Source organism: Ictidomys tridecemlineatus, chromosome 14 (assembly GCF_052094955.1).
Source record: "Ictidomys tridecemlineatus isolate mIctTri1 chromosome 14, mIctTri1.hap1, whole genome shotgun sequence".
Taxonomy (NCBI): Eukaryota; Metazoa; Chordata; class Mammalia; order Rodentia; family Sciuridae; genus Ictidomys; species Ictidomys tridecemlineatus.
In genome coordinates, this window is record NC_135490.1 from 52022064 (window position 1) to 52047488 (window position 25425).

Here is a 25425-nt window from a genome sequence, read left to right on the forward strand (position 1 = left end):
GATTGTTGGCATGCAGATCAATTTTTGTAATCACCAGCTAGAATGGAAAATCTATAATAAAAGGGCATCAAGTAACATAGTCAGTAAAAGGGACAAAATAGCCCAAGATTTAAGGTAACTCCTGTCTAGCAGAATCTTAAAAAGATAAAAATGTTTCCAAGATAGTTCAGAAAAAAAGCTGTACACAGCTCAAGAATATTTAAAAGAATACAAAATGTTTCCAAGATAGTTCAGCAAAAAGCTGTACACAGCTCAAGAATATTTAAAAGAATACAAAATATCCAGTACTGAACAAGGTAAATTCACAATGTTTGGAATCCAATAAAAATGTATGAGGCATGCAAAGAGCGAGGAAAATATAACCCATGTTGAAAAGAAAATTAATAAAAATGATCACTAATTACACTGTGATAGAGTTATTATACAAGGAAATTAATACAGTTGTATACCATATGTTCAAGATGCTATGGAAAAGCATAAGCATGTAAAGGAGAAAAAGAAGATATAAAAATGTCTGAATTAGATAAAATTAGATAAAATCAGATAAAACAATGGCTAAGGTGAAAATTACACTGAATGAGATTAACAGCAGATTCAACATTGAAGAAGTCAATATCAGCAAACTGAATATGCAGTGATAAAGACTCCAAAATCAAACACGGAGAAAGAGACTGAATTGAACAAAGCATCAGTATGCACAGCTTCAACCAGTCCAATATATATGTTACGGTAGTTCCTAAAAGAGGTGGGAAAAACACATTTGAAGAAATAATAAATAAAAATGTTCTATATCTGATGAACACTCAGATTCAAAAAGCTCAATGAATAAGAAAAATGATAAAGATGACACAAATTTACACTAAATGCTTAAAACCAGTGCTAAGAAAAAAATTGAAAAGCATCTACAGAAAACAGATACCATTATGTACAAAGGAGTGAAACTAAAATGTCAAAATTCATTCAAGAACCATGCAAACCAGAAAACAGTACATCAACATTTTCAAGTTCTGAAAGAAAAAAAACTGATATCCTAGAATTGCATTCCAAATGAAAATATATTTCAAAATGATATAGTCTTTAATGCAAAAGAATTAAGTTAAGCCCTACCCCACATAAAAATTACCTCAAAATGGACCACAGACATAAATGTAAGAATTCAAAATGGACAACACATATATATGTAAGAACCAAAACTAAATGTAAGAAAGCATAGGTAAGTCTTGGGGTAGACAATGACTTTGTATTTAAGACACCAAAGGCCCAAGCACCAAAAGAAAAAATAATAAAGTAATGAACTTCATCAAATTTAAAACTTTTAAAGGCTACCATCGAAGAAAGTGAAAACACAATCATAGAAGAAAACATTTACAATTCATGTAGTTAGAATATAACTACCTAGAATATACAAGCAATTCTTATTGTTCAATATGAAAAGACAAATGGCAAGAAATTAGAATAGACATTTCTCCAAAGAAAATATTCAAAAGCAAATAAGCAAATGAAAGTATACCCAGCACCATTAGGGAAATGTACAACCTCAGTGAGATACTACTTCACATCTATCAAGATGGTTATAATCAAAAAGATAATAATAAGTTGGCAAGGATGTGGATCAATGGGAGCCCTCACACACTACTGGTAGGAATAGACTACAGACCTAAATGTAGCAGCTAAACCTATACAACTTCTGGAAGAAAATATAAAAAGCTGCTTGGCAGAGGCTTTTAAAACTAACTAGCTCTCTCTGCCTCATGCTCTCTTTTTTCCTCTCTCTCCTCAAAAACTTTGTCTCATGCTGGGCGTGGTGGTGCATACCTGTAATACCAGTGGCTCAAAAGGCTGAGGCAGGGGGATTGCAAGTTCAAAGCCAGCCTCAGCAAAAGTGAGGCACTAAGCAACTCAGTGAGACCCTGTCTCTAAATAAAATACTAAATAGGACTGGGGATGTGGCTCAGTGGTGGTATGACCCTGAGTTCAATCCCCAGTACCAAAAACAACAACAACAACAAACTTTGTCTATTGTATATTCATTGTTATGGAAATGGAAAGGTAAGCTGACAGACTAGGAAAAAGTATTGGCAAAACATATCTCTCTCAAGAGAATGATATCTAGGATATACAAATGATTCTTATATCTTATTAATAAGAAAAATCACCCAATTTGAAAAGATGGGCAGAAGACTTTTTTTCTTCACCAAAGTAGACACAAATATGGTGAATGTGCACATGAAAGGATATCCAACATAAGTTGAAATGTAAATCAAAACTGCAATGTTATTACACATACAGTAGGATGGACAAAATTTAAGACTCATCATAACAAATGTTGACAAAGATGAAGACTATGGTATCTCTCTTAGAACTGCAGACTATAACATGTAGTATAAACAATGGCACAAACTGTTAGAAAACTGTTTGGCAGTTGCTTTAAAAATTAAATCACATCTGTCGAGATATTTACTCCAGAGAAATAAAAGCATACATCCACACTGAGACTTGTGCACAACTATTCATGGTGGTTTTATTTGTAATAGTCAAAAAATCCCCAATGTTGGACTGTGGGAACATGTCTGTCTTACATGCCTCAGAACCCTTATACTCATATTAACCATATAGTAGACATTTGATTACTAACTATTACATGAATGTAGAGATTGATTTTTTTACTGTTAATAGAGCTTCTCTTTTATTAAATATAACAGACAAAAGAAAATCACGTATAGCACAATGAATTATCACAAAGTAAACATATCCACTGAACCCTAACCCAGGTCAAGAAATTGGACATCAAATGCACTTTCATGAGCCCTTTCTCATTGCTCCCCTAATTATTCCCTCCACTCCCCCAGAGGTAGGCACTATTTTAACTTCTAATAACAAGGATTAGTTTTGGCTGTTTTGTTACTTTATACAGTGTAATCATACACATGTGTTCTTTGGTATGTGGCTTTTTTAGCTCCATATGTATTTTTATAAGATTTATCCAAGTTGTTGAATGTGAATGTACTTCTTATTTTCATTGCTTAATAATTTTCCACTGTATAAATATAACCTGGTTTACTTAAAAAAAAATCCCCAATGTATATCAATAGGAAAATAGATAATAAATTTTGGAAACATACTTAGCAAGAATAAAGAACTATTGATAATAGCAAAAACAGGGAGATTCTGAATGAAATAAACTAGACAAAAAGTAATATGTATTGAAAAATCTTTTTTTTTTTGTACTCCCTAGTACAAATATCCAGGGGTGCTCTACTGCTGAGCTACATCCCCAGCCCTTTTTATTTTATTTATTCATTTATTATTAATTTTTTTTTGCTATCAGAGATGAAACTCTTGGGAACTAAACCACTGAGCCACATCCCCAGCCCTCTTTTGTATTTTATTTAGAGATAGGTCCCAATGAGTTACTCAGGGCTTCATTAAGTTGCTAAGGTTGGCTTTGAAATCCCAATTCTCCTGTTTCACAATTCTGAGCCACTGGGATTACAGATGTGTGCCACCATGCCCAGTTTAGTTTTTATTTTGAAACAGAGTCTGGCTCAGTTCCCCAAGTTTACCTCAAACTTGCGATCCTCCAGCCTCAGCCTCCTGAATATCTGGGATTACAGACTCTGCCACCACCTTCCAGCAGATTCAGTTATATTTAAAGGTAGAAAGTTATAAACCAGGTGAATCCTAGTAAAGGTCTTAGTAGAAAAATAAAATAATAGCACTATGCTTGGTCACAATATGGTAAGTCAGAAAATGACAAGAAATATCCATTTTCTGTGAGGTTGACCAGAACAGTATCATTTCTCAATGGATTTCAAAGGGTCTCCTTCCTTCTTCCCCCCCCCGCCCGCCCACCTTTCTTTCTTTCCTTCCTTCCCGCCCTCCCTTCCTTCCTTCCTTCCTTCCTTCCTTCCTGAGTTTTGGCGTGTGTGTGTATGTGTGTGTGTGTGTACATCATCCTCTGTGCCAATGTAAGAGATTTAGGCAATGGATCAACCTTTACACCTGTGCCGAAGGACCCCAATCTTGGATCTATCTCCAAGGGTGGAGGTGACTCTAGATCCTCATTATAATCTCGAGAATGGGAACTCCTAAATTATAAACAGGTCTTTCTTGGTAACACCAGTTTCCTCCTTGGTAAAAGTTAGTGTAGTGGGAGGGTGGCAAGGGCCCTACCCTGCCACAAAATAAATACTAAAATGTATTTTGGTACAAATTGTAAACACTAAAGAGTTAAAAGTAAGGGATGAGTCTTGGGATTTGAGCTAGACCTGGATAAGTACATAGGATTCAGATTCTAAAAAGAGAATAAAAGGCAAGTGAATTAAACAGCATAAAAGACTCAGCAGAAAGAAGTATGTTTAAAGGACAGTAAGGACACCTCATTTTGCTAAGAGGAAAGGATTCTATAAAGGATGACATATTTGTGTGCTTATGTCAGACTATGAAATTCCTTGAAAATCAAGCATAAGGATTTAGACTTAATAGAATAAAAATGCATAAAATATTAGACTTTAAGTAAAGGGATCATATAACTTAAGTGGAATTTAAACAAGTATCTTGTCCTTAAATCCAGGGAAGATGGAGGTTTAGGCTGGGCATGATGAGTAGGGCTGAGGCACTCCCCACAATTAAAAAGTCATGTCGAACTGTACTGTACTAATGGAAGTGAGTCATATACAAGGCAAGGTCTTCTGCCAGCATCTACTGTTTGTCTAGCCCTGACAAATATTATTCCACTTTCAACTGTACAAAGAAAGAAACTCAAACATCTGAAATTGCCACTAATATATGGCATGTATATGAGTTCCTGTTTCTGGTTCTGCCTAATTTACCTTGGCATTCTTTTCACGGAGGTCAAATATTTGGTGTGTTGAAATAAATGCAGAACAGACATTGGTGACTTGTGGCCTGCACATCTCAATTTCCACAGTGCACTGTTGGGATTTATCCATTTAGTTTTCAGAAATATAAATTACTTCCTTACCAGAACAACAGCAGAAGTAAGGAATACAGCCAAAAGGATTGTAGTCAGAAGTCTAATTGTGTGACTATAGGCAAATCATTAACTTTTCTGAGTCTCAGATATTTCATCTATACAAATATGGGTCAAAGTTAAAATTTTATAATTCATTTTTAAAGAAGAAATAGAGATAATATATGAAAGATTGCCCATTTATGTGGTTTAAATAATTAAACAGCAAAATCCTGGCGGTTACAGCCAATATAGACAATTGACAAAGCAACAAAAGTCTTGGCAATAAATGCTTTCATTACTAAGGAGACATTTTTAGATAGTTCCTACTGTGGAAACTGTTCTCTTCTCACTGAAACAAAGTAAGGCTGATAACATCCTCCCAAAGTGTGCTTGGAAGATCACAAGCACCTCTTGGAGGAGACAGGGAGAGTGGAGGAGAAAATATGTTCTTCGGGATAACATATAGTCTACCAGAGCATACACCGAAGCAAAGCAAACCCTCCTGAATCTTCAGCATTTTAACTGATGCATGCAGTATAAAATTAGAAACAGGACCATAAACACTATTATGAAGACTATACTCAGTGGGGGACACTGAACAAACATATATGGGAAAGTAAGTTCTCTGTGATTAGTATGAAAGCTCAGTCTTACCCAAATCCACATGAAATTTGAAATGGTTTGGAATACATAAGAAGATCAGTGAATGACATCAAACCCAAATGATGAAATAGAGAATCTGAACATGATCTTTCTCTTATTTCTCACTGATCCCTTAGAACCACCAATAGAAATATAATATTAACTCTACATGTAAATTAAATTTTCTAGAAGTCATATTTTAAAAAATAAGACAGATGAGCTTCATTTAATAACACATTTTACATAATTCAATATATTTAAAATGTCATCCTTTTAACTTGTAATCAAAATAAAAATATAACTGTTATTTTACATTCTTCATAATAAGTCTTTGATATCTGACTTATGGCACATCTCAGTTCAAACTGGGCACATTTAAAGACAGTCGCAGCATAAGAAAGTAGGGATTGTAAATTAACACCAGGCCATATCATATACTTGCACTTATTTTAAAGAAAAGCCACGTTTAATAGTATGTTTTAGGTTTTAAAATATTTTTGGCCAACCTCTCTTGGTACTTACGCAGAAGTGAGAAAAGATGATTGAAGGTATCTCAACATCCCTCTTTTTTTTTCACTCAGAGGTTAAGATTTCTGTTGCAATAGCTAGGGATTGCATTGTCATTTTAGATGAATCTCAAGTCTATAATCAAAAAGTGTAAGTCATCATTAGGTTCCTATACTTGTCATTCTTTTATTATTTTTCATTGTTATCTTAAATATATTTACTTCTTGACAAACATAAAGAAATAAAGAATTATATTTAAATGGATAATAAAAAAATTTGACTGCATAAAATCCCTTTTCGTTTTAGGTAGACCTACTGGTACAAACAAGTCACCTGGGTGGTCTATTTTTCTTTGGTAACAGGGATTGAACTCAAGGGCTCTAGACCACTGAGTCACATCTCCAGCCCTATTTTGTATTTTATTTAGAGATAAGGTCTCACTGAATTGTTTAGGGCCTTACTTTTGCTGAAGCTGGCTTTGAACTCATGATCCTCCTGCCTCAGCCTCCAGAGCCACTGGGATTACAGGCATGCAGCACTGCACCCGGCACCTGCTCTGTTCTCTTACTTAACTGCAACTGTGGTTTCCTTGGTAGATTACTTCTTTGCACCAGGGTTTCTTGATAGAACTCTATTGGTACTTTGGTTTGGACTGTTCCTACTAGCTGAAGGTTATATACTATCTATGGGCCTGGCCAAAAAATGTTAGTAGTTTCCTCAGTGATGGTGAAACAACAACAAAATGCCCCCAGGCATTTCTAAACTTCTCTTGATAAGACTAGTATTACTCTCCCAGTTTGAGAGTCACTGCTTGAGAGTCACTTGCAGAGTTAGTTAAACTCTGATCATTTAACAAAGCACCTTTAGTTGTAAGTATCCTATATTTTGTAGTTTGCAAGTATTCTGTATTTTGTAATTTCTCTTATCAGCTAAAAAGAAAGGATTATAAAATCAACATTTAAGGCCGGGCTTCATGATGCACATTGTAATCCCAGTGGCTCTGGAGGCTGAGGCAGGAGGATATTGAGTTCAAAGTCACCCTCAGCAAGTTAGCAAGGCCTTAAGTAATTTATGGATTTCCTACGTCAAAATAAAGAAAAATGTAAAAAAAGGGCTGGTGATGTGGATCAGTGGTTAAGCACCTAGATTCAATCCCCTGTGCCCATCCTCCACAAATCAACATTTTAAAAACCAGAATCACTAAAACATCAAAGAAACTCAAAGGTCCTTGTAAACACAACTGACTTTGCTTCAAAGGATTTTTGCTTTTTGTTTTCCACTTCAAGTTAACACTACCTTTAAAAAAAAAATCACATTTTTTAATTTATTTTTTTCTGACCTCTAAGAGGAATCTTACATTTTTCTACTTCCCTTTCCAAGACTATTCCCTCTTTTGCACTGTGTAATCTTGAATTTAAATCTGAATTAGTTGCATTGATTTTCCCTTGTGTTAATAGTCAAATTATAATACAATTTGAATTATTGAAATGCATATGGAGGGGTTTCTTTTCTTATTTTTAATGAAAACTCATATCTTTAAAATTAGCACCTAGGGGACTATAGGTGGAGACTTAATATGTAGAGTCATCAGCATGATAATTGTAATTAAATAAACACAAATCAGTTCATGATAGCTGATTTCATTTACTATTATAATCAGCTTTCTCCTCTATAAAACAGCACAATTAGTCCTAAATTGACATTCACTAATTGTATATTAGAGTTTCAAGGAAAACAATGAAGAGTTAGTGACTATCATAATGATTGAGATGTGTTTTGACATCAGTAATTATTATTATTTTTAAGATGGGGGTCTTGCTATTTTGCCTAACCTGATCTCCAACTCCTGGACTCAAGCAATCCTCCTGGCTTGGCCTTCTGAGTAGTTAGGACTACAAGTCACCATACCAGCCCAGTAATTATTGTTTAGTAGATCTCTTTCTGGACACTAAAATCACTACTAATATGATTGTATATGTTTGAAATTGGTTTTATGAGCAACATACAGATTTGATGCAATTCCCATCAAAATACCCACGAATTGGTGTGAATATACTTTGTATACAAAGAGAAATATGAAAAATTGTGCTCTATATATGTAATATAAATTATAATGCACTCTGTTGTCATATATAAATTTAAAATAATAATAATAATAATAAATGTCATTTTTCCAGACCTAGAAAAAACAGTCCTGAAATCCATTTGGAAGAATAAAATATTCAGAATAGCCAAAACAATTCTAATTCAATAAGCAAGCTGGAGGCATCATCACAATACCTGACTTCAAATTATAGTACAAAGCTATTGAAATAACCACTGCATGGCTCTGTCATAAAACCAGATACATAGACCAATGGGAAAGAAGAGAAGACACAGAAAAAGATCCAACACAGTTAACAGTCATCTGATTCTTGACAAAGATGCCAAAAATATATTGGGAGAAAAGACAGGCTTTAAACAAATGGTGCCAGGAAAATTGGTTATCTATATGTAGACAAATAAGACTAGACCCTGTACAAACTTGAAAGAGATCAAAAGCCCAGGAATCAGACCAGAAACTATGCAAATCCTTGGAAGAAAATATAGGTTTGAGACTCCAGCATATAGGTACAGGCAATGACTTTCTTATTAGAACTCCTAAAGCTCAGAAAATAATGAAAAGTTAATAAACAGAATGGCATCAAATTAAAAAGCTTCTGCACAGCAAAGGAAACAATTAGTAACATGAAGAAAGAACCTACGGAATGGGAGAAAATATATTTGCTAACTACTCTTTTTTTTAAAAAAGAGAGAGAGACAATTTTTTAATATTTATTTTTTAGTTTTCGGCGGACACAACATCTTTGTTTGTATGTAGTGCTGAGGGTTGAACCTGCACTGCATGCATGCCAGGCGAGCGTGTTACCGCTTGAGCCACATCCCCAGCCCTGCTAACTACTCTTTGACACAGGATTAATATCCAGACTATATAAGAAACTTTAAAAAACTTAATACCAAAACCTCAAATAACCTAGCTTAATTGGGCAAATGAATTAAACAGATTCTTCTCAAAAGAAGAAATAAAAATGGACAACAAATCTATGAAAATGTTCAACATCATTAGCAATTAGGGAAATGCAAATCAAAACTACAGTGAGCTTTCATCTCACTCTAGTCAGAATAGCAGCCACCAAGAATATGAACAATATGGGGCTGGGGTTATGGCTCAACAGCAGATTGCTGGGGCTGGGGATGTGGCTCAGGTGGTAGCGCGCCCGTCTGGCATGCGCGCGGCCCAGGTTCGATCCTCAGCACCACATACAAACAAAGATGTTGTGTCTGCCGAAAACTAAGAAATAAAAAAAATGTTAAAATTCTCTCTCTCTCTCTCTCTCTCTCTCTTTCTCTCTCTCTCTCCCCACCCTTAAAAACAAACAAACAAAAAAAACCCCAGCAGATTGCTTGTCTAGCACGTTCGAGGCCCTGGGTTCAATCCTCAGCACCACATTAAAAATAAATAAATAAAAATAAAGGTATTGTGTCCAACTACTTAAAAAAAAGAATATAAACAATAATAAATGCTAAAGAGAATGTGGAGAAGAAGGGACACTTTTTTCTCTGTTGATAGGATTGTAAATGAATATAACCACTATTGAAATCAGTATGGAGGTTCCTCAAAAGACTAGGCAGGAAACCACCATATAACCCAGCTATACAACTACTCAATGTTTATCCTAAAGAATTAAAGTCATAATACTAGAGTAGTACATGCATACCCATGTTTATAGCAGCACAATTCACAGTTGCCAAACTATGGAACCAAACTAGGTGCTTATCAAGGATGAATAAATAAAGAAAATGTGGCATATACACACAATGGAGCTTTATTCAGTCATAAAGATGAATTATGTCATTTGCTGGAAAACGGATGAAACTTGAGAACATTCTGTTACACAAAATAAGCTAAACTCATAAGATCCAGGGAGCATATGTTTTCTCTCGGATGTGGAAGCAAGAGAGGAAAAAGGAAAAGAAAGTGAATATCAAAAGGAGATCAGTAGAGTGTAGGAAAGGGACCAGGAGATGGAGGAGTGAAGGGAAAATACTGGGGAATGATATAGGCCAAACTGGAGTGTTATATTGCGCATGTGGAAATATGTAACAACAAATACTGCCATGATTTACAACTATAATGTATCAACAAAAAAATGGAAAAAATAAAAGAAAGCAAACAAAAGAACAGAATTGCTTTCATGTATGCATGTATGTATGTATGTATACAGCCTAGCCAAACATCTATTGTGAGCATAAACATTAATACTTTGGAACAGTGATGAGCCTGACACTGGTTTTTTTTAATTGTTCTCTTTATTCCTTTTTTCCCTCCCTCCCTCCCTCCCTTCCTTCCTTCTTTCATTCTTTCCCCTCTCTCTCTCTCTCCCTCCCTCTCTCTCCTCTCTCTTCTCTCCCCTCCCTCCCCCCCTCTCTCTTATTTCCCAGGCTGGCCTAAACTCCTAGGCTCAAGTAATCTTCCTGCCTCAGCTTTCTGAGTAGTTGTGACTGTTGGAGCACACCACGATGTCCAACAATAACACTTGCTTTTGTAAACAAAGTTTTATTAGAACACAGAAACTTATATTATTTACCCACAGTCTAGGCTGTTTTGTGCTACACTGGCACTTGAGTGGCAATGAAGACTTGCCTACAAAGTCTAATATATTTATTATCAGTCTCTTTTCAGGAAAAGTTTGTTGATCCCTGATTAGATTATAGATTAAAGTCAGCAGAATAAATACATAAACATTTCTTTTCTTACGACTAAAATTGGCTGTATGAAATGAGATAAATGATCTATTAATTGCCAAGATAAAAGTCTCTTCCCTATAGAAAGTGTGTATTCAGAACTAGAAATCTTGGCACTGTGTCATGTCAATGTAGGAAAAAACCTGGCAGTTCATTTTGATGAGACTTAAGAAATTTCTTTTCCAGGGCATTTTGAGGTTTATCTAAACTTTGTAGATAATACAGGGAAGAACATTTTAATCTTCAAATAGATTATGTTCATTATTAGTTTGTAATCATTTCACAACTATCATATAATATTAAAGCATCATAAGAGACTGCCTATCATAATAGAAATTTTATGACTCTAGCCATTAACATGTATTTTTCTAGTTATTGTAGACTCATACTTTTAAGCTAGTGCTATTGGTAAAATATATGATTATTTAAGTCTGATTGTCTTACTAATTTTGACCAGTTTATTTTTCAGATATCCATTTTGGGTTTACTCTTTCAATTAATTTTTCGTTCCATGGACAATGAAATTGTTGTTGAGTATATAAGATGTTGCAGTTTCTATGTAAGTTGACCTAAGTGTCTCTACCACTATTGATGGGCAAAGATATAAGTAAGTTAGTATTTTTACTTGAAACTGTTATAGATCTAATGTACTTGATTTGTTTTCCTGACACAAAAGAGTATAAAACTAGAAAAACTAAACATTTTCAGGTATTAATTTCAGACATGACTGTAGGCCTGGTGCACAAAACACAATTAGGGAGATGAAGCTCAAGTAAGATGGTGGTCATACTTAGTTAAGGAGAAAATTATCAAAGTGCAAGATTATCATAGTGGTTGGAATTTTGTGGACAAGAATGTCTGAGCTATTTATGGTGGGTGCAATGTAATTATGTGTGTGTTAGAGAGAGAATACTAAAAGCCTGGAGGAAATTCATTTTTGATAGGAATGTACCAGATGAGACTCTTTAAGGCTTAGCAGAGTTTGACTGCTATAAAGGAGACTGAAGATGATGCTAAATGGCAATGTTGGAAGAAATGGTTTCCAGCAGAGTCAGGTTGCAACAGCTTCACTAATATATCAGGTACTTAATTAAGAGTTCAGGAATAAGCCTTAGCAAAAAGAACCACACACAAAAGAGTAAAGGGAAAATGGTAGACCTAAATTTGAAATCAAAATTGATTCATGCTGAAAATGTATGTGGCAGCCAGAAAGGAAAAAAGAAAAGAAAGGTGTGTGTGTGTGTGAAAGGAATCTGATGACAATCAAAGGGAGATCAGTAGAATAGAGGAAAGGGATCAGGGGAGAGAGGAAAGCAGGTAAAAGAGAAATACTCGAGAATGATATTGGCTAAGTTTTATCACTATATTGTACATATGTATGAAAACATAACAACAAATCCCACCATTATGTACAAGTATAATGCACCATGAAATATGGAAATAAAGAAAAATACCAAACCTAGTGAGGCGAGGTGGAATATGCTTATAATCCCAGTGACTCAGGTGGATGAAGCAAGAGGATCACGAGCTCAAAGCCAGCCTTAGTAAATCGAGGTGCTAAAGCAGCTCAGCAAGACCCTGTCTCTCAATAAAATACAAAACATGTCTGGGGATGTGGCTCAGTAATTGAGTACCCTGAGTTCAATCTCTGGTACCAAATAATAATAAAAATAATAATAATAATAATAATAATAATAATAATAATAATAATAATACCAAATCTAATATGATCAAAACAATTCACCAGTAATTAGCCTGCATGACACATAAAACAGAATATCCTTTATAGGAAGACAATATAATCCAGACTTCCTATGATGTATCATCTATAAATGACCAGAATATAATTTAAAATTTTTTTTGGTACCATGGATTGAACCCAGGTGTGCTTAACCATTGAGCCACAACCTCAGCCCTATTTTTGCATTTTATTTAGATACAGGGTCTCATTGAGTTGCTAAGTGCATCCCTTAGTTGCTGAGGCTAGCTTTGAACTCTTTTTTTTTAACAATTTCAATTTTTAATAATGGAAACATTTTGCTATACCAGAAAAAATTTCAGGGGAGAAAAATCTTCCCTATAAAAATAAACTCATCAAAATTATAAATATTATAACTTTTTTACTTCTTCAATATAAAATGCTCCCCTGCAATACCACCCCTTCATATAACACCTTTCCTGTACCATCACATTTTGAAGAGAAAACAGTATTACAGCAAAGCTCAGTTTTAATTTAACGTAACATTTGTAAAATGACTTTTTAAAATCTTTGGCCTTCAGAGCCTTTATTCTTATTTTACAACATTAAAAATGCTGCTGTAGTAACCAGTGTTTGGGAGAGAACATCACTCTTCTAGAACCATGAACAGACAGAATTTTAATACAGTAACTTCCAAATTGTAACTTGTAGTGCACATGACAGGGAGGTTTGGATAAACACAGAGGAGAATATGCCTGTTTCAGACAATCTACTACAAGTAAAAAAAAAAAAAAAAAGAATTCACAGATACCCATCAGCTACTACTTCAGGTTCTAACAGTGTCATGAATCTGAGAAACAAATGCTTCACAAACTATAAGTTTACTGGGATGAGTAATTAAAAGACCAGGTGGTTGATAACAGTATATTCAAACCCAATCCACAGTCTGAATAGGAAAACCAGTATTAAAATCATGAAGGCATTCCCTGAACAACAAAGGCCAAGTGTTGGATGACAATGTCACTAAAACCTCATTGATGCACTAAAAAGAAGTTACATGCAAAATTAAACAATGTGTGCCATGCATAATTTATTAGCTTTGAACTCTTGATCCTCCTGCCTTAGCCTCCTGATGAGATGGGATTATAGGCATGTAGAATATCATTAAATTTTGCCAGAATGCAAAGAAGATAGAAAAATGAGAACCACAAGAGAAAATGTTACATATAAAAAAAGTTCCGTGAGCTGACCCAGATGTTAGGATTAGCAGAAAAAAAATTTATAAAGTTTTTATAACTAATTTCAAGGAATTAAAGAAAAGCTTAATCATAATGAATAAGTAGATATGGGTGTCAACATATAAATGAAAAATTTCTTTTAAAAGAAATAAAGAGTATAGTATTTGAAATGAAAAATTCATGAAACAAATCTATCATCAGATTATATAGTGCAAAAACAGCAAAAAGTTAACTTGGAGATAGACCAATAAAAATTATCTGGTCTAAAAATCAGAAAGAAAAAAATAGAGACTTGGTTACTATCAGGACAAAGTGACCTAACATACATATAATTAGATTTCTAGAAGAATAGAGGCATAAATTGTAAAGAAAAAATATTTAAGACAATGATGGCTAAAATTATCTCAAATTAACAAAAAAGATGTTAACAGATTTAGGAAACTCAGTGAATACTAAAGTTAGTTACAAAGCAAATCACATCTAGATGCATCAGAGTCAACTGTAAATAATCAATTAGGAAGAAAAAGGTCTTGAAGGCAATTAGAAAAAAGTGGTGTGTTACACATAGGTAAAAATGACTAAAATGATAGCTGACTTCTTATCAGAAATGAGAGATTAAAGTTAACGGAAAGGTTTAAGGTGCTAGAAGACAAAAACTGCTAATCCAGGATAAATACTCTTCAAAACTGAAAGCAGAATAGACATTTTTAAATAAATAAAAAGTAAGAAAATTCAATACCAATAGATCTCTACTATTAACAATGCTAAAAGAACCTCTTCAGGATAAAAGGAGATGATCCATCAGGTAGAAACAGATGCACTGTGTGTTTTAGTTCACTGTGTAATAAACTTAATGGTTTAAAATAAAAATTCTTTGTTATGTCTCCTTATTCTATGATTTGGCTTTACATAATTTTCTGATGGGTCCTTTGCTCTAGGTATTTATTAGTGCTTATGTGGTTTCCTTTAGCAGGGATTGTTTAACCAAAGGTAGAACTGACAAAATAGCTTTGTTTACATGTCTGCTAGCTCAACTGGTTGGGTCAGGCTTATCTCCTCAAATGCTTTTAGTCATTCAGTCATTCTAAAATTTTTTATTTGTTGATTAGATTTCTAGAGGATAAAAGTAGAAGGTATATACCTTCCCAAGGTGTTAGGTCTAGGATTGGCATGGCATCACTTTCACCAAAAATATATTTTGTTCATTAAAACAAGACAAAAGACCAGCCCAGACTCAGCGGGTGGGAAATAGATATTACTTCATAATGAGAGAAGCAACATGATACAGGAATGTGGAGAATTTGGGGTAGATATTTTTAAAGACAATGCACCATAAACAGAAATGAAAAGTACTAGAAATACTAAAATGTAGGTAAATATAAAAGGAAATATGTATACATATTTATTCTTTTAATTTCTTGGAAACATGACTAAGGTAAAAAACATAGGGTATACAGCTGTAATATGTATGACGACAAAGCACAAAGGACTTGGGGAGATGTGAGAAAGTATCACAATTTAAATTATGAAAACTGTGATAAATTAAAGAATGCATTTCATAATTCCTGGAAACATTGCTAAAACAATAATGAAAAGCAATAAAGCTAAACGCTCATGGATAAATTAAATAAAATTTAATTTTTATTTAATGTAATTTTATTTAATTACATTAAATAAAAATATGAATAGAACGAAAACAAGAAATAGATAAAAATACATCATGAATAGTAAGCCAAGAAGAATGCAGAGGCTATACTAACATCAGATGAATTTAATTCAAGATAAAGAGTATTATAAGAGATAAGAAAGACATTTCATAATACTATAATGTGTTTTTAAGAACACAGAAACATGACACCATACAACCAAACATTTATATGCCCCAAATATATGAAAGCTGACAAATCTGAAGAGACAAATCTATACTTTGAATTTTTAACACCCTTTTAACAACTGATAGTAACACTATAAAAAAAAATCACTAATGATACACAATAGTCTGAACAAAACTATCAACCACCTTAACCTTATTGACATTGACTGACAATGCCCAACAACTCCAGAATATATATTCTTTTCTAGTCCTCATGGAAACTTGCAAGATAGGTTATATTCTTGGCAAAAAGTTTTAAATATTGAATTTCAGTTTGTTTGCTGATCACAGTAGAAATAAATGGGGTATTCTTTAATAAAACTGGTCATTAAATAAAAGCACTACAAATCATCAATAAACAGCGTTTTAGTTATCTATTGTTATATTTTTAAAAATTCCAAAATTTAGTGGCTTTAAAAAATAACCATTTGCCGGGAGTGGTGGTGCACACCTGTAATTCCAGTGGCTCAGGAGACTGAGGTAGGAGGATCGAGAGTTCAAAGCCAGCCTCAGTAATGGCGAGGCACTAAGCAACTCAGTGACACCCTGTCTCTAAATAAAATACAAAATAGGGCTAGGGATGTGGCTCAGTGGTCGAGAGCCTCTGAATTCAATCCCCACTACCAAACAAACAACCATTTTATTTCTCATACTTTTGTAAGTCAAGACTTTAACCAAGGTTCTGCTCCAGTGTCACCTAGGCTCACCCATACAGCACATGCCTGATTTAGACTACAAGGTCTGAGATGGCTTTGTATGTCCGGAACTAAGGTGCTGACTGTTGGCTTTATGTAGTCTCCCTTTCCATGTGGTCTTTCATATGTCAGGGGCTTTCTTCAAATGAACTCTCCCTCCAGCAAGATAGCCTGGGCTTCTTTACAGTGTGGCACAGGGTACCACAGAGAAGAAAAAATGAGTTTGTGCCTTTAAAGGATACAGTCAGTCCTTCCTCAAGTCTCAATCTTGGGTAGGATCTTGGTCTATGCATTTTAGGGGAATTTATTGTTGTATGACATTTTAATCTACATTACTATGTGAAATCTCTTTGTTTTTATGATTTCATTTTTGCTACATTGTTTCTTTTCCATACAATTAACTACAATATAGGATAATCTATTAACAATAATGTCTCTTCAATTGGTTGTGTGAAGCTTGCTCTATAATAATTTATATAGAAAGAACTTATGGGAATAATATTCTCTAAATGACAATTTCCTGATTTAAAAACATATAATTTGTAGCCAGTACAATAGTGCATGCCTATAATCCTAGCTACTCAGGAGGTTGACAAGTAGGAGAATGGTAAGTTTGAGGAGAGCCTGGGCAACTTGGTGAGACTCTGTCTCAAGAAAAATAAAAACAAAACAAACATTAATGACTGCAGATGTAGCTCAGTGGTAGAGCACTCCTCAGTTCAATCCTCAGTGCTGGGGGTTAAAAAAGGTCATTCATCAGCATACTAAGACACTCCTTAGAGAAAAGTAATTGCAAGAACATTGTTCTCCTTCCTTGGGATATGTTTTTTTTTTTTTCTAGATTGGAATCTAGAAAGCCTTTTGTGTGCTTTGTGCTCTCATTATGGTTATGTGGCTTTTTAAATCTTGTTCATGCCATTGGATGTAATATCAGATTTTGGGTTTTTTTTGGTGGTGCTGGGGATTGAACCCAGAGCCTTGTGCGTGTGAGGCAAGTACTCTTCCAACTAAGCTATATCCCCAGCCCCAGTGGATTTTTTTTTTTTTTTTTGGAGGGGAATCTCTTCTCAACACATTTTGTGCCAGATTGTACTTGAGAAAGGGAAGTGATATGTACAGCATGGAACGATATTAGTTTCTGATTTTCCCACTTTTTAAAATCTTTTTTAAAAAATTATTTATTTTTAATTCTAATTTGTTATATATGACAGCAGAATGCATTATAATTCATATTACACATATGGTACACAATTTTTCATATCTCTGGTTGTATACAGAGTCACATCAGTTGTGTCTTTTTTTAAGAGAGAGAGAGAGGGGGGGAAGGGAGGAAGGGGAGAGAGAGATTTTTAAATATTTATTTTTTAGTTCTCGGCGGACACAACATCTTTTTTTGTATGTGGTGCTGAGCATCGAACCCGGGCTGCATGCATGCCAGGCAAGCGCACTACTGCTTGAGCCACATCCCCAGCCCCTAGTTGTGTCTTTATATGTGTACTTAGGGTAATGACGGTAATCTCATTCCACTGTCTTTTCTATCTACTATTTAGATGTATTTGAAAACTTTAAGAAAAATCAGAAATACTCTTTCCTATTTTCATGAAAGCATGAATTTTTAGCCATATAAAATCTGTCCTGATGGGTTTTGATTATATTTTTATACCTCATGAAAAGAGAAGAAATGTTCGCCAGGACAAGCCTCTAAACTGGAAGCTAATAGCCATGTTATCTTGTGTGCTCTCTTCCTCCACATCATCACTTAGGTTTGAGTGAGGCCAAGAACTAATGACACAAAGAACAGAAGGAACTTTTCTTGTGATTACTGTATATTGTTTAAAGACAGCAAAGAATCAACTATTTGTAGCATTTTGAAAAATCCACATATAAATTTTTACTAGACTTTAAAATTTCTTCTTTGATACTCTGGTTCTACTCAAATGGTCCACTCTCAGAGGGGAAATTCAGAGAATCCTGGGAGAGTCATTATTTGTGAAGTCATAGTTATGAACAAAATCCTTTCTTGCAAAGACTTTCAAGCTGCCTCCCTTTAGCTTTCACTCATTAGTGCTGGTTGATACCTGATGCTATTAAAAAAAATCTGATCCTTATCTCACACATCCCTCTCACAAATATTGTAGAAGTACATTGTGATCCCACTAATCTTTGTCCATTGCCATCTTTCCCAGAATTCCCCAACTGTCTCTCATTTCACAGGGTTTAATCAACCTCCTTCCATCCTATTTCATATAAAGTAATCAACATTCCTTATAAAAGCTGACAGCACTTGGGTCCCCAGAACAATCCTTGTTGAGAAGGAAAAAAAGAAATTCATGACCAAATAGTAGAGAAGGCAGCCGAGTCACTTAAAAGCTAAAATTGTAATAAAAGAGAAAAGAATGATCAAGGAACCAATTAAAAGACTATTCATGTATTTTTCTCCTAAGAACCATCAGCCATGCTTCCGTTTGCACAGGGCGTTGGAAAGCGAAGCAAAATCCAAAGGACCACCAGGAAAAGTAACATCTTACTCCTCTAGTCCAGCTGCTGACCCCTCTCCACAATCTCTATTTGCAATGGAAATCTTACACCTTCTGGATGAGACAGAATGATGTAAATCGCTGGCCAAACAAATGGGAAGGCAGTAGCCTATTGTCAGTTCCTGGTTCACTTCCATTAACCAGTACCGGCTCAAGGGGAGGGCAACTCCATTTCCACCTTCAAAGGAGGAGTTGGGCGGGGCTAGGTTTTGCACATGCTCCCAAGGCAGGTTTCTGGGCATGCTCAGCTTACCATATAACTGTGCTTTTTAAAAAACTTGGCATTAAAGATAAAGCAACCTTACTTTATACTTAATTGTGAATGGGCTGCTCTAACTACTCCTCTTTTATATTCATTTGTTATTTTTAACCATGCTTTATGTCTTCACTCTGTTTCGAAGAGGCAGCTGGATCCCACAGGTCTAGACCCTCATCTGGGTCCTGCCAGAGGAACCATCTACCACAAAGAGAATCAAGACAGTCATCGAAGACAACATTCCAAATTTTTATCCAAGTAGAGAATCCAACAGTTAAACTGTCTGCAAAAATGTAACTTTTTTGTAGGTAGACTGAGATATATAATTATCTTTCTGAAAACACTGCAATTTTATTTTGTTCTAGTAAATAAAGTCAATCTAGATGAGTACAGAAAAGGGTGGAAACTTGGTACTAAGGTAATCAAATATAACTTAAAAATATGACCACACACATCTATTTTTTCTCTCACCCGAAACAGCTAAAGGACAATACACAGATTTCTAAAAAGATATATGAGGCAATGGTAGATGAAACAGTGCACGAATTCTTTGGAAGATAAAAAGTGGATAAGAAGAGGACAACAGATTCAAAAGAGCTGTGGAACCAAAACACTGGTATCTAGCTGGGGCTGACTGCAGGAACGGAAACCCTTTCAGTCCTCCAAAAACTCAGATGCACAAGCACAGGCACCACAGTATGGAGGAACTGAGAGGATCAGCACACCAAACACCAAGAGCACCATGTGCCCTCAGCTCCCTGTCTTTCCAATTTAAACCACCAATTTCACTGTAATGGTATAGGACTCGTCTTAGGATACAATGAGTTGTCCAGTGAAATCTTCAAATCTGACTCCCCCAGTGCAAGAGCTGGCTTGCCAACCAGTGCTGTTGGCATGAGGCCCAAAGGCCACCCACCTGTTCACAACAGAGCTGCCTGTCAGCTTTGGGGAATTTCACCAGCACGATGATCAGAGGACACCAGATGTTTCAGATAAACTGCTAACAAGAACGAGAGACTCCAAAACAAAACTTTTTAAAAGAGGAGGAAGAAGGAAAAGCAAATAGAGGAAAAAGAGATAATACAGTGGGCAGGGTAACACTTTCTGAAAAGATATAATAAATATCCTCCCTGAGATATATTTTAAAAAGCTATAATAAATGTCCTCGGGGAGGATATTATATCCTTGAAATGGGAATAGGATACGATTAAAACAACAAGCTGAGAACAAGAAAGAGTTCTTGAAGAATATAAATGTGATAGTATCATAACAAATTTTAAAGATAAAACACAAGAAAAGTCCAAGAACTGTGTTCTGTAAAATAATGCCAATTGCCTAGATTTTGAATTCTCCATATATTCCATAAAAACCACACCAGTCAACAAGGATAATGAAACCACCCCTAATCTAAGCCTACCACAAAATTAGGAGTCGGGAACTACTATAAACTTCCACTTGAGGTAAACAGAGAATGAACATCCCAAACCAGCTGAGCTCTGAAGCCCTCACTGGTCTGGGGAGGCAGACAGAGACTGCACAGGAGCAGGACAGTGGGGCTCTAGCAGTGCCAGACAGATGAAGTTCATCTTCCAGAATGAGGTCACCCCAGGATGACTGAGATTGGTAGTTCAGAGCAGTGGCTGCTTAGGAATTCAAAGGAAGGGCTGGAAGGAGACGCAGTCAGACATCTAGGGACGCTCTGCCCTCGGGTGAGAAAGGGGTAATGCAGACAGCCTTCGACAGTCTATGGCAGGGAGAAAGAGAGAAGCAATGGGAGAAAATTCAGAAGGACAAAACCAAAAGCCTCACCCAGCCCTTTCCCTACCAGTAAAGGAAGCACCCTACTGAAGCCACTGTGCTTCTCTGTATTGATGAGAGAAAGAACTCTTTTTTGTGGTGGGTGGGATGGGGTGGGGAGGGAGGTACTGGGAATTGAACTCAGGGGCATGAACTACTGAGCCACATCCCCAGCCCTATTTTGTATTTAATAGAGACAGGTTCTCACTGAGTGCCTCGCTTTTGCTGAGGCTGGCTTTGAACTCATGATCCTCAGCTTCTGGAGTCACCGGGATTACAGGTGTGCACCACTGTGCCAGGCTAGAAGGAACTCTTGAATTAAGAATCTCAGTAAGGGTGAAAGATCTATATAATGAAAATTACAGAACCTTAAAGAAAGAAATCAAAAAAAGACCTTAGAAGATAGAAAGATCTACCTTGCTCTTGGATAGGCAGAATTAATATTATCAAAATGACCATACTTCCAAAAGCACTATACAGATTTAATGCAATTCCAATCAAAATCCCAATGACATTCCTCATAGAAATAGAAAAACAATCATGAAATTCATCTGGAAAAATAAGAGACCCAGAATAGCTAAAGCAATCCTTAGCAAGAAGAGTGAAGCAGGGGGCATCACTATATCAGACCTTAAACTATACTACAGAGCAACAGTAACAAAACAGCATGGTATTGGCACCAAAACAGACTGGTAGAGCAATGGTACAGAACAGAGGATACAGAGACTAACCCACAAAACTACAATTATCTTATATTAGACAAAGGTACCAAAAACATGCACTAGAGAAAAGATTGCATCTTCAACAAATGGTGCTGGGAGAACTGGAAATCCATATGCAACAAAATGAAATTAAACCCCTATCTCTCACCATGCACAGAACTCGAGTCAAAATGTATCAAGGACCTGGGAATAAAACCAGAGACTCTGCATTTAATAGAAAAAAAAGTAGACCCTAATCTCCATCATGTGGGATTAGGCTCCAACTTCCTTAATAAGACTCTTTTGGTGCCAAAATTAAAATCAAGAATCAATAAATGGGATGGACTCAAACTAAAAAGTTTCTTTCTTCTCAGCAAAAGAAACAAATCTGTGAGGTGAATAGAAAGCCTACATCTTGGGAGCAAATCTTTACCCCTCACACATCAGATATAGCACTAATCTCTAGGGTATATAAAGAACCTCAAAAGCTAAACACCAAAAAAAAAAAAAAAAACAAATAACCCAATCAATAAATGGGCCAAGGACCTGAACAGACACTTCTCAGAAGATAATATACAATCAGTCAACAAATACATGAAAAATGTTCATCATTACTAGCTATTAGAGAAGTGCAAATCAAAACCACTCTAAGATTTCATCTCACTCGTCAGAATGGCAGCTATTATGGATACAAACCACAATAAGTGTTGGCGAGGATGTGGGAGAAAAAGGCACACTCATACACTGCTGATAGGACTGCAAATTGGTGCAGCCAATATGGAAAGCAGTATGGAGATTCCTTGGAAAATTGAGAATGGAACCACCATCTGACCCAGCTGTCCATCTCCTCAATCTATATCCAAAGGACTTAAAAACAGTATACTACAGGACACAGATGCATCAATGTTTACAGCAGCACAATTCACAATAGCTAAACTGTGGGACCAACCTAGATGCCCTTCAATAGATGAATGGATTAAAAACTGTGGGGTGTGTGTGTGTGTGTGTATGTGTGTATACACACACATACACACACATACAATGGAATATTACTCAGCAATAGAAGAAAATAAAATCATGGCATTTGCAGGTAAATGGATGGAGTTAGAAAAGATAATGCTAAGTTAGCCAATCCCAAAAAACCAAATGCTGAATGTTTTCTTTGATATAAGGAGGCTGATTCATAGTGGGATAGAGAGTGGGAGATGGGAGGAACAACAAGCTCTAGATAGGGCAGAGGGGTTGGAGGGGAAGGGAGGAGGCATGAGGTTATTAATGATGGTGGAATGTGATAATTATTATCCAAAGTACAGGTATGAATACAGGAACTGGGTGTGAATATACTGTGTATACAATCAGAGATATGGAAAATTGTGCTCTATATGTATAAGAATTATAATGCTTTCTGCTGTCATATATGAATAAAAATGTTTTAAAAGGTCCGTAAAACCCTCTCACACCAGCCCATACTGACTCCCTCTTGCTGATACAGGAGAACAGTCATTTTAAAAATAATCATGAGAAACAAAAAAAACCCTTTCAAGTCTGAAATTCAAATATTTCAGAACAGAAAATGGACAAAAAGATAAATATTGGGGCTAGGGTTGTAGTTCAGTGGCAGAGTGCTTACTCAGCATGTGTGAGGCACTGGGCTCGATCCTTAGCCACCACATTAAAAAAATAAAATAAGGGCATGCTGTCTATCTACAACTAAATTATATATATATATATATGAGAGAGAGAGAGAGAGAGAGAGAGAGAGAGAGAGAGAGAGAGAGAGAGAGAGAGAAGGGGGGGACACCAAATTTGAGAAAAAAGAAAAAGGAAGACAAAATGATCTCCTACACCTCATGGGTCTTTTTTTTTTTAATATGTATTTTTTTAGTTGAAGTTGGACACAATGCCTTTATTTTTACTTTTGTTTTTATGTGGTGCTGAGGATTGAACCCAGGCCCTTGCACGTGCGAGGTGAGTGCTCTACCGCTGAGCCACCACCCCAGCCCCCCACCTCATGGGTCTTAAACGACCTAAAGCACATGACATAGTCAGTACTGTTGATGAACACAATAAATGTCCATAAATATCAGTTGCAATTTAAAATACATTCTACTATTGAGAAGAGGAATCACTGTGCAAAGCACCATCATAAAGATAGGAGGTTTACCAAATAAACTCCAGAGAAGATGTCTGCGTCAAGGGAGAAAAGGTTCAAATTTAATCCTTGAGACTGACAGGACCATAAACATTAATATCATCACTTGGATTCAAAGTCCAGCTTCAAGGGAACAAGGATTACTCTGGCAGTTCTTGGACCAGGAAGCCTTAAGAATGTCATCAGATGACTACAGGGCTGGGTAGGAAAGAAAGGTCCCAGAGCAGGACACAGGACTTCCCGTGGGGACGCATCTCACTCACACCCTACCTTGAGGTGATGGAGTCACTGGCTCACCTAACCCCAACTCACTTCCTTCCTCCTGCTCTCTGATCCCTCCTCCAGCTGAAGGCAGGGCATCAGAGGCCCACTGGCTATTCTCTGTCTCTCCCAGGATGGACTCCAGGTCTACCTCCTCCAGGGTGCTCCCCTCAGAGGACAGCAGTTTATCCAAGCCAAATTTCAGTATGTCACTCAACTTGAATGAAGAAAACGAGAGACCCAGTTAGTTCTCATGAAAACACAGATGAGGATGTGTGACTTGCTAAGTGTCTAAATGATACCAGGTAATTCTTTCCCTGATGGACTTTCTTCTCTTCCATCACAAATGACACCTGCCAGGCTGTTTTGAAGTTGGATGAGGAATAAGCAGAGAGGTGATAAATGATGATCAGAGATGTTGACTTTGACAATTATTTACAATACCAAAAAAAATTTGGGCCTCCAATTTTTTTGAGGAGTGGGGGCAGATAAAATGATTCCAGCATCTTCTATAGCACTTCTCACCAGCAATTTTTACAGGCACTTCCAGCAGTCCTAAGAGAACTCAGAGAACCTGTTGGCTACCTTCTTACCTCTCCCACTGCCAAACTCTTATAAAGAGAAGGTGCCACTGAATACCTCATCTCACCATGAGCTGCCACCTGTCCTTGCCAAGCCGCTTTGATACTACAGTGGTTTATGGGACCCACTTTGGCAAAACCATAACCACCCTGATCACCAGACCCAAAAGCCCTTTCTCAATTTCAATCTCCCTGGATAATCCTGCGGCACTCCCCATCCTGCCCTCTTGCTCCCCCTAGGGAGCCTACTTCCTATGGCTACAGGAACCAGAATCTTAGATAGTGTTACCTGGCTTTCATTTGCTACTTGCAACTCTCCACCTCCCTAAGTACTATCTCTTAGGAATTCTGAACCAATTGGGATCCACATCATGGGACTTCATTTTCATTTTGCCCTTTTAGATTTGGTTAATTATCTCTAGATTGCCTATTCTGTAACTTGGAAACTTTAGCTTGAAAATACCCGAGATGAAAACTATGACAAAAACTAAGCAAAACCATACCTGTTATATTTATATTTAACTTTGGTGTACATATATATAACCAAGCCAAATGGCTTTGGCATTTAGTACCCAAAACAGAAGAAAGCCAAGTATTTATGATGAGGCTCAGTCCATACTGGGACCCTTCCCTCTTCCACTCCTTGGACTATGTCTCCTGGCTTCCCTCGCTACTGCTCACTCACAACATGTCTTTAAGGAACTACCCATTTTTTAAATGAAAACC

General features: G+C 36.2%; 1 protein-coding gene across 6 annotated transcripts in view; it reads right to left on the reverse strand.

The window, feature by feature from the left end:
• LOC144370411 (uncharacterized) overlaps positions 1–25425 on the reverse strand; it is a 156993-nt gene that overhangs the window by 36608 nt on the left and 94960 nt on the right. For all 6 annotated transcript variants that reach the window (XM_078031143.1, XM_078031144.1, XM_078031148.1 and 3 more), the window contains one exon: positions 24170–24335. In XM_078031143.1, the coding sequence (XP_077887269.1) occupies positions 24170–24335 (166 nt within the window). The remainder of the gene's footprint in view (positions 1–24169; positions 24336–25425) is intronic.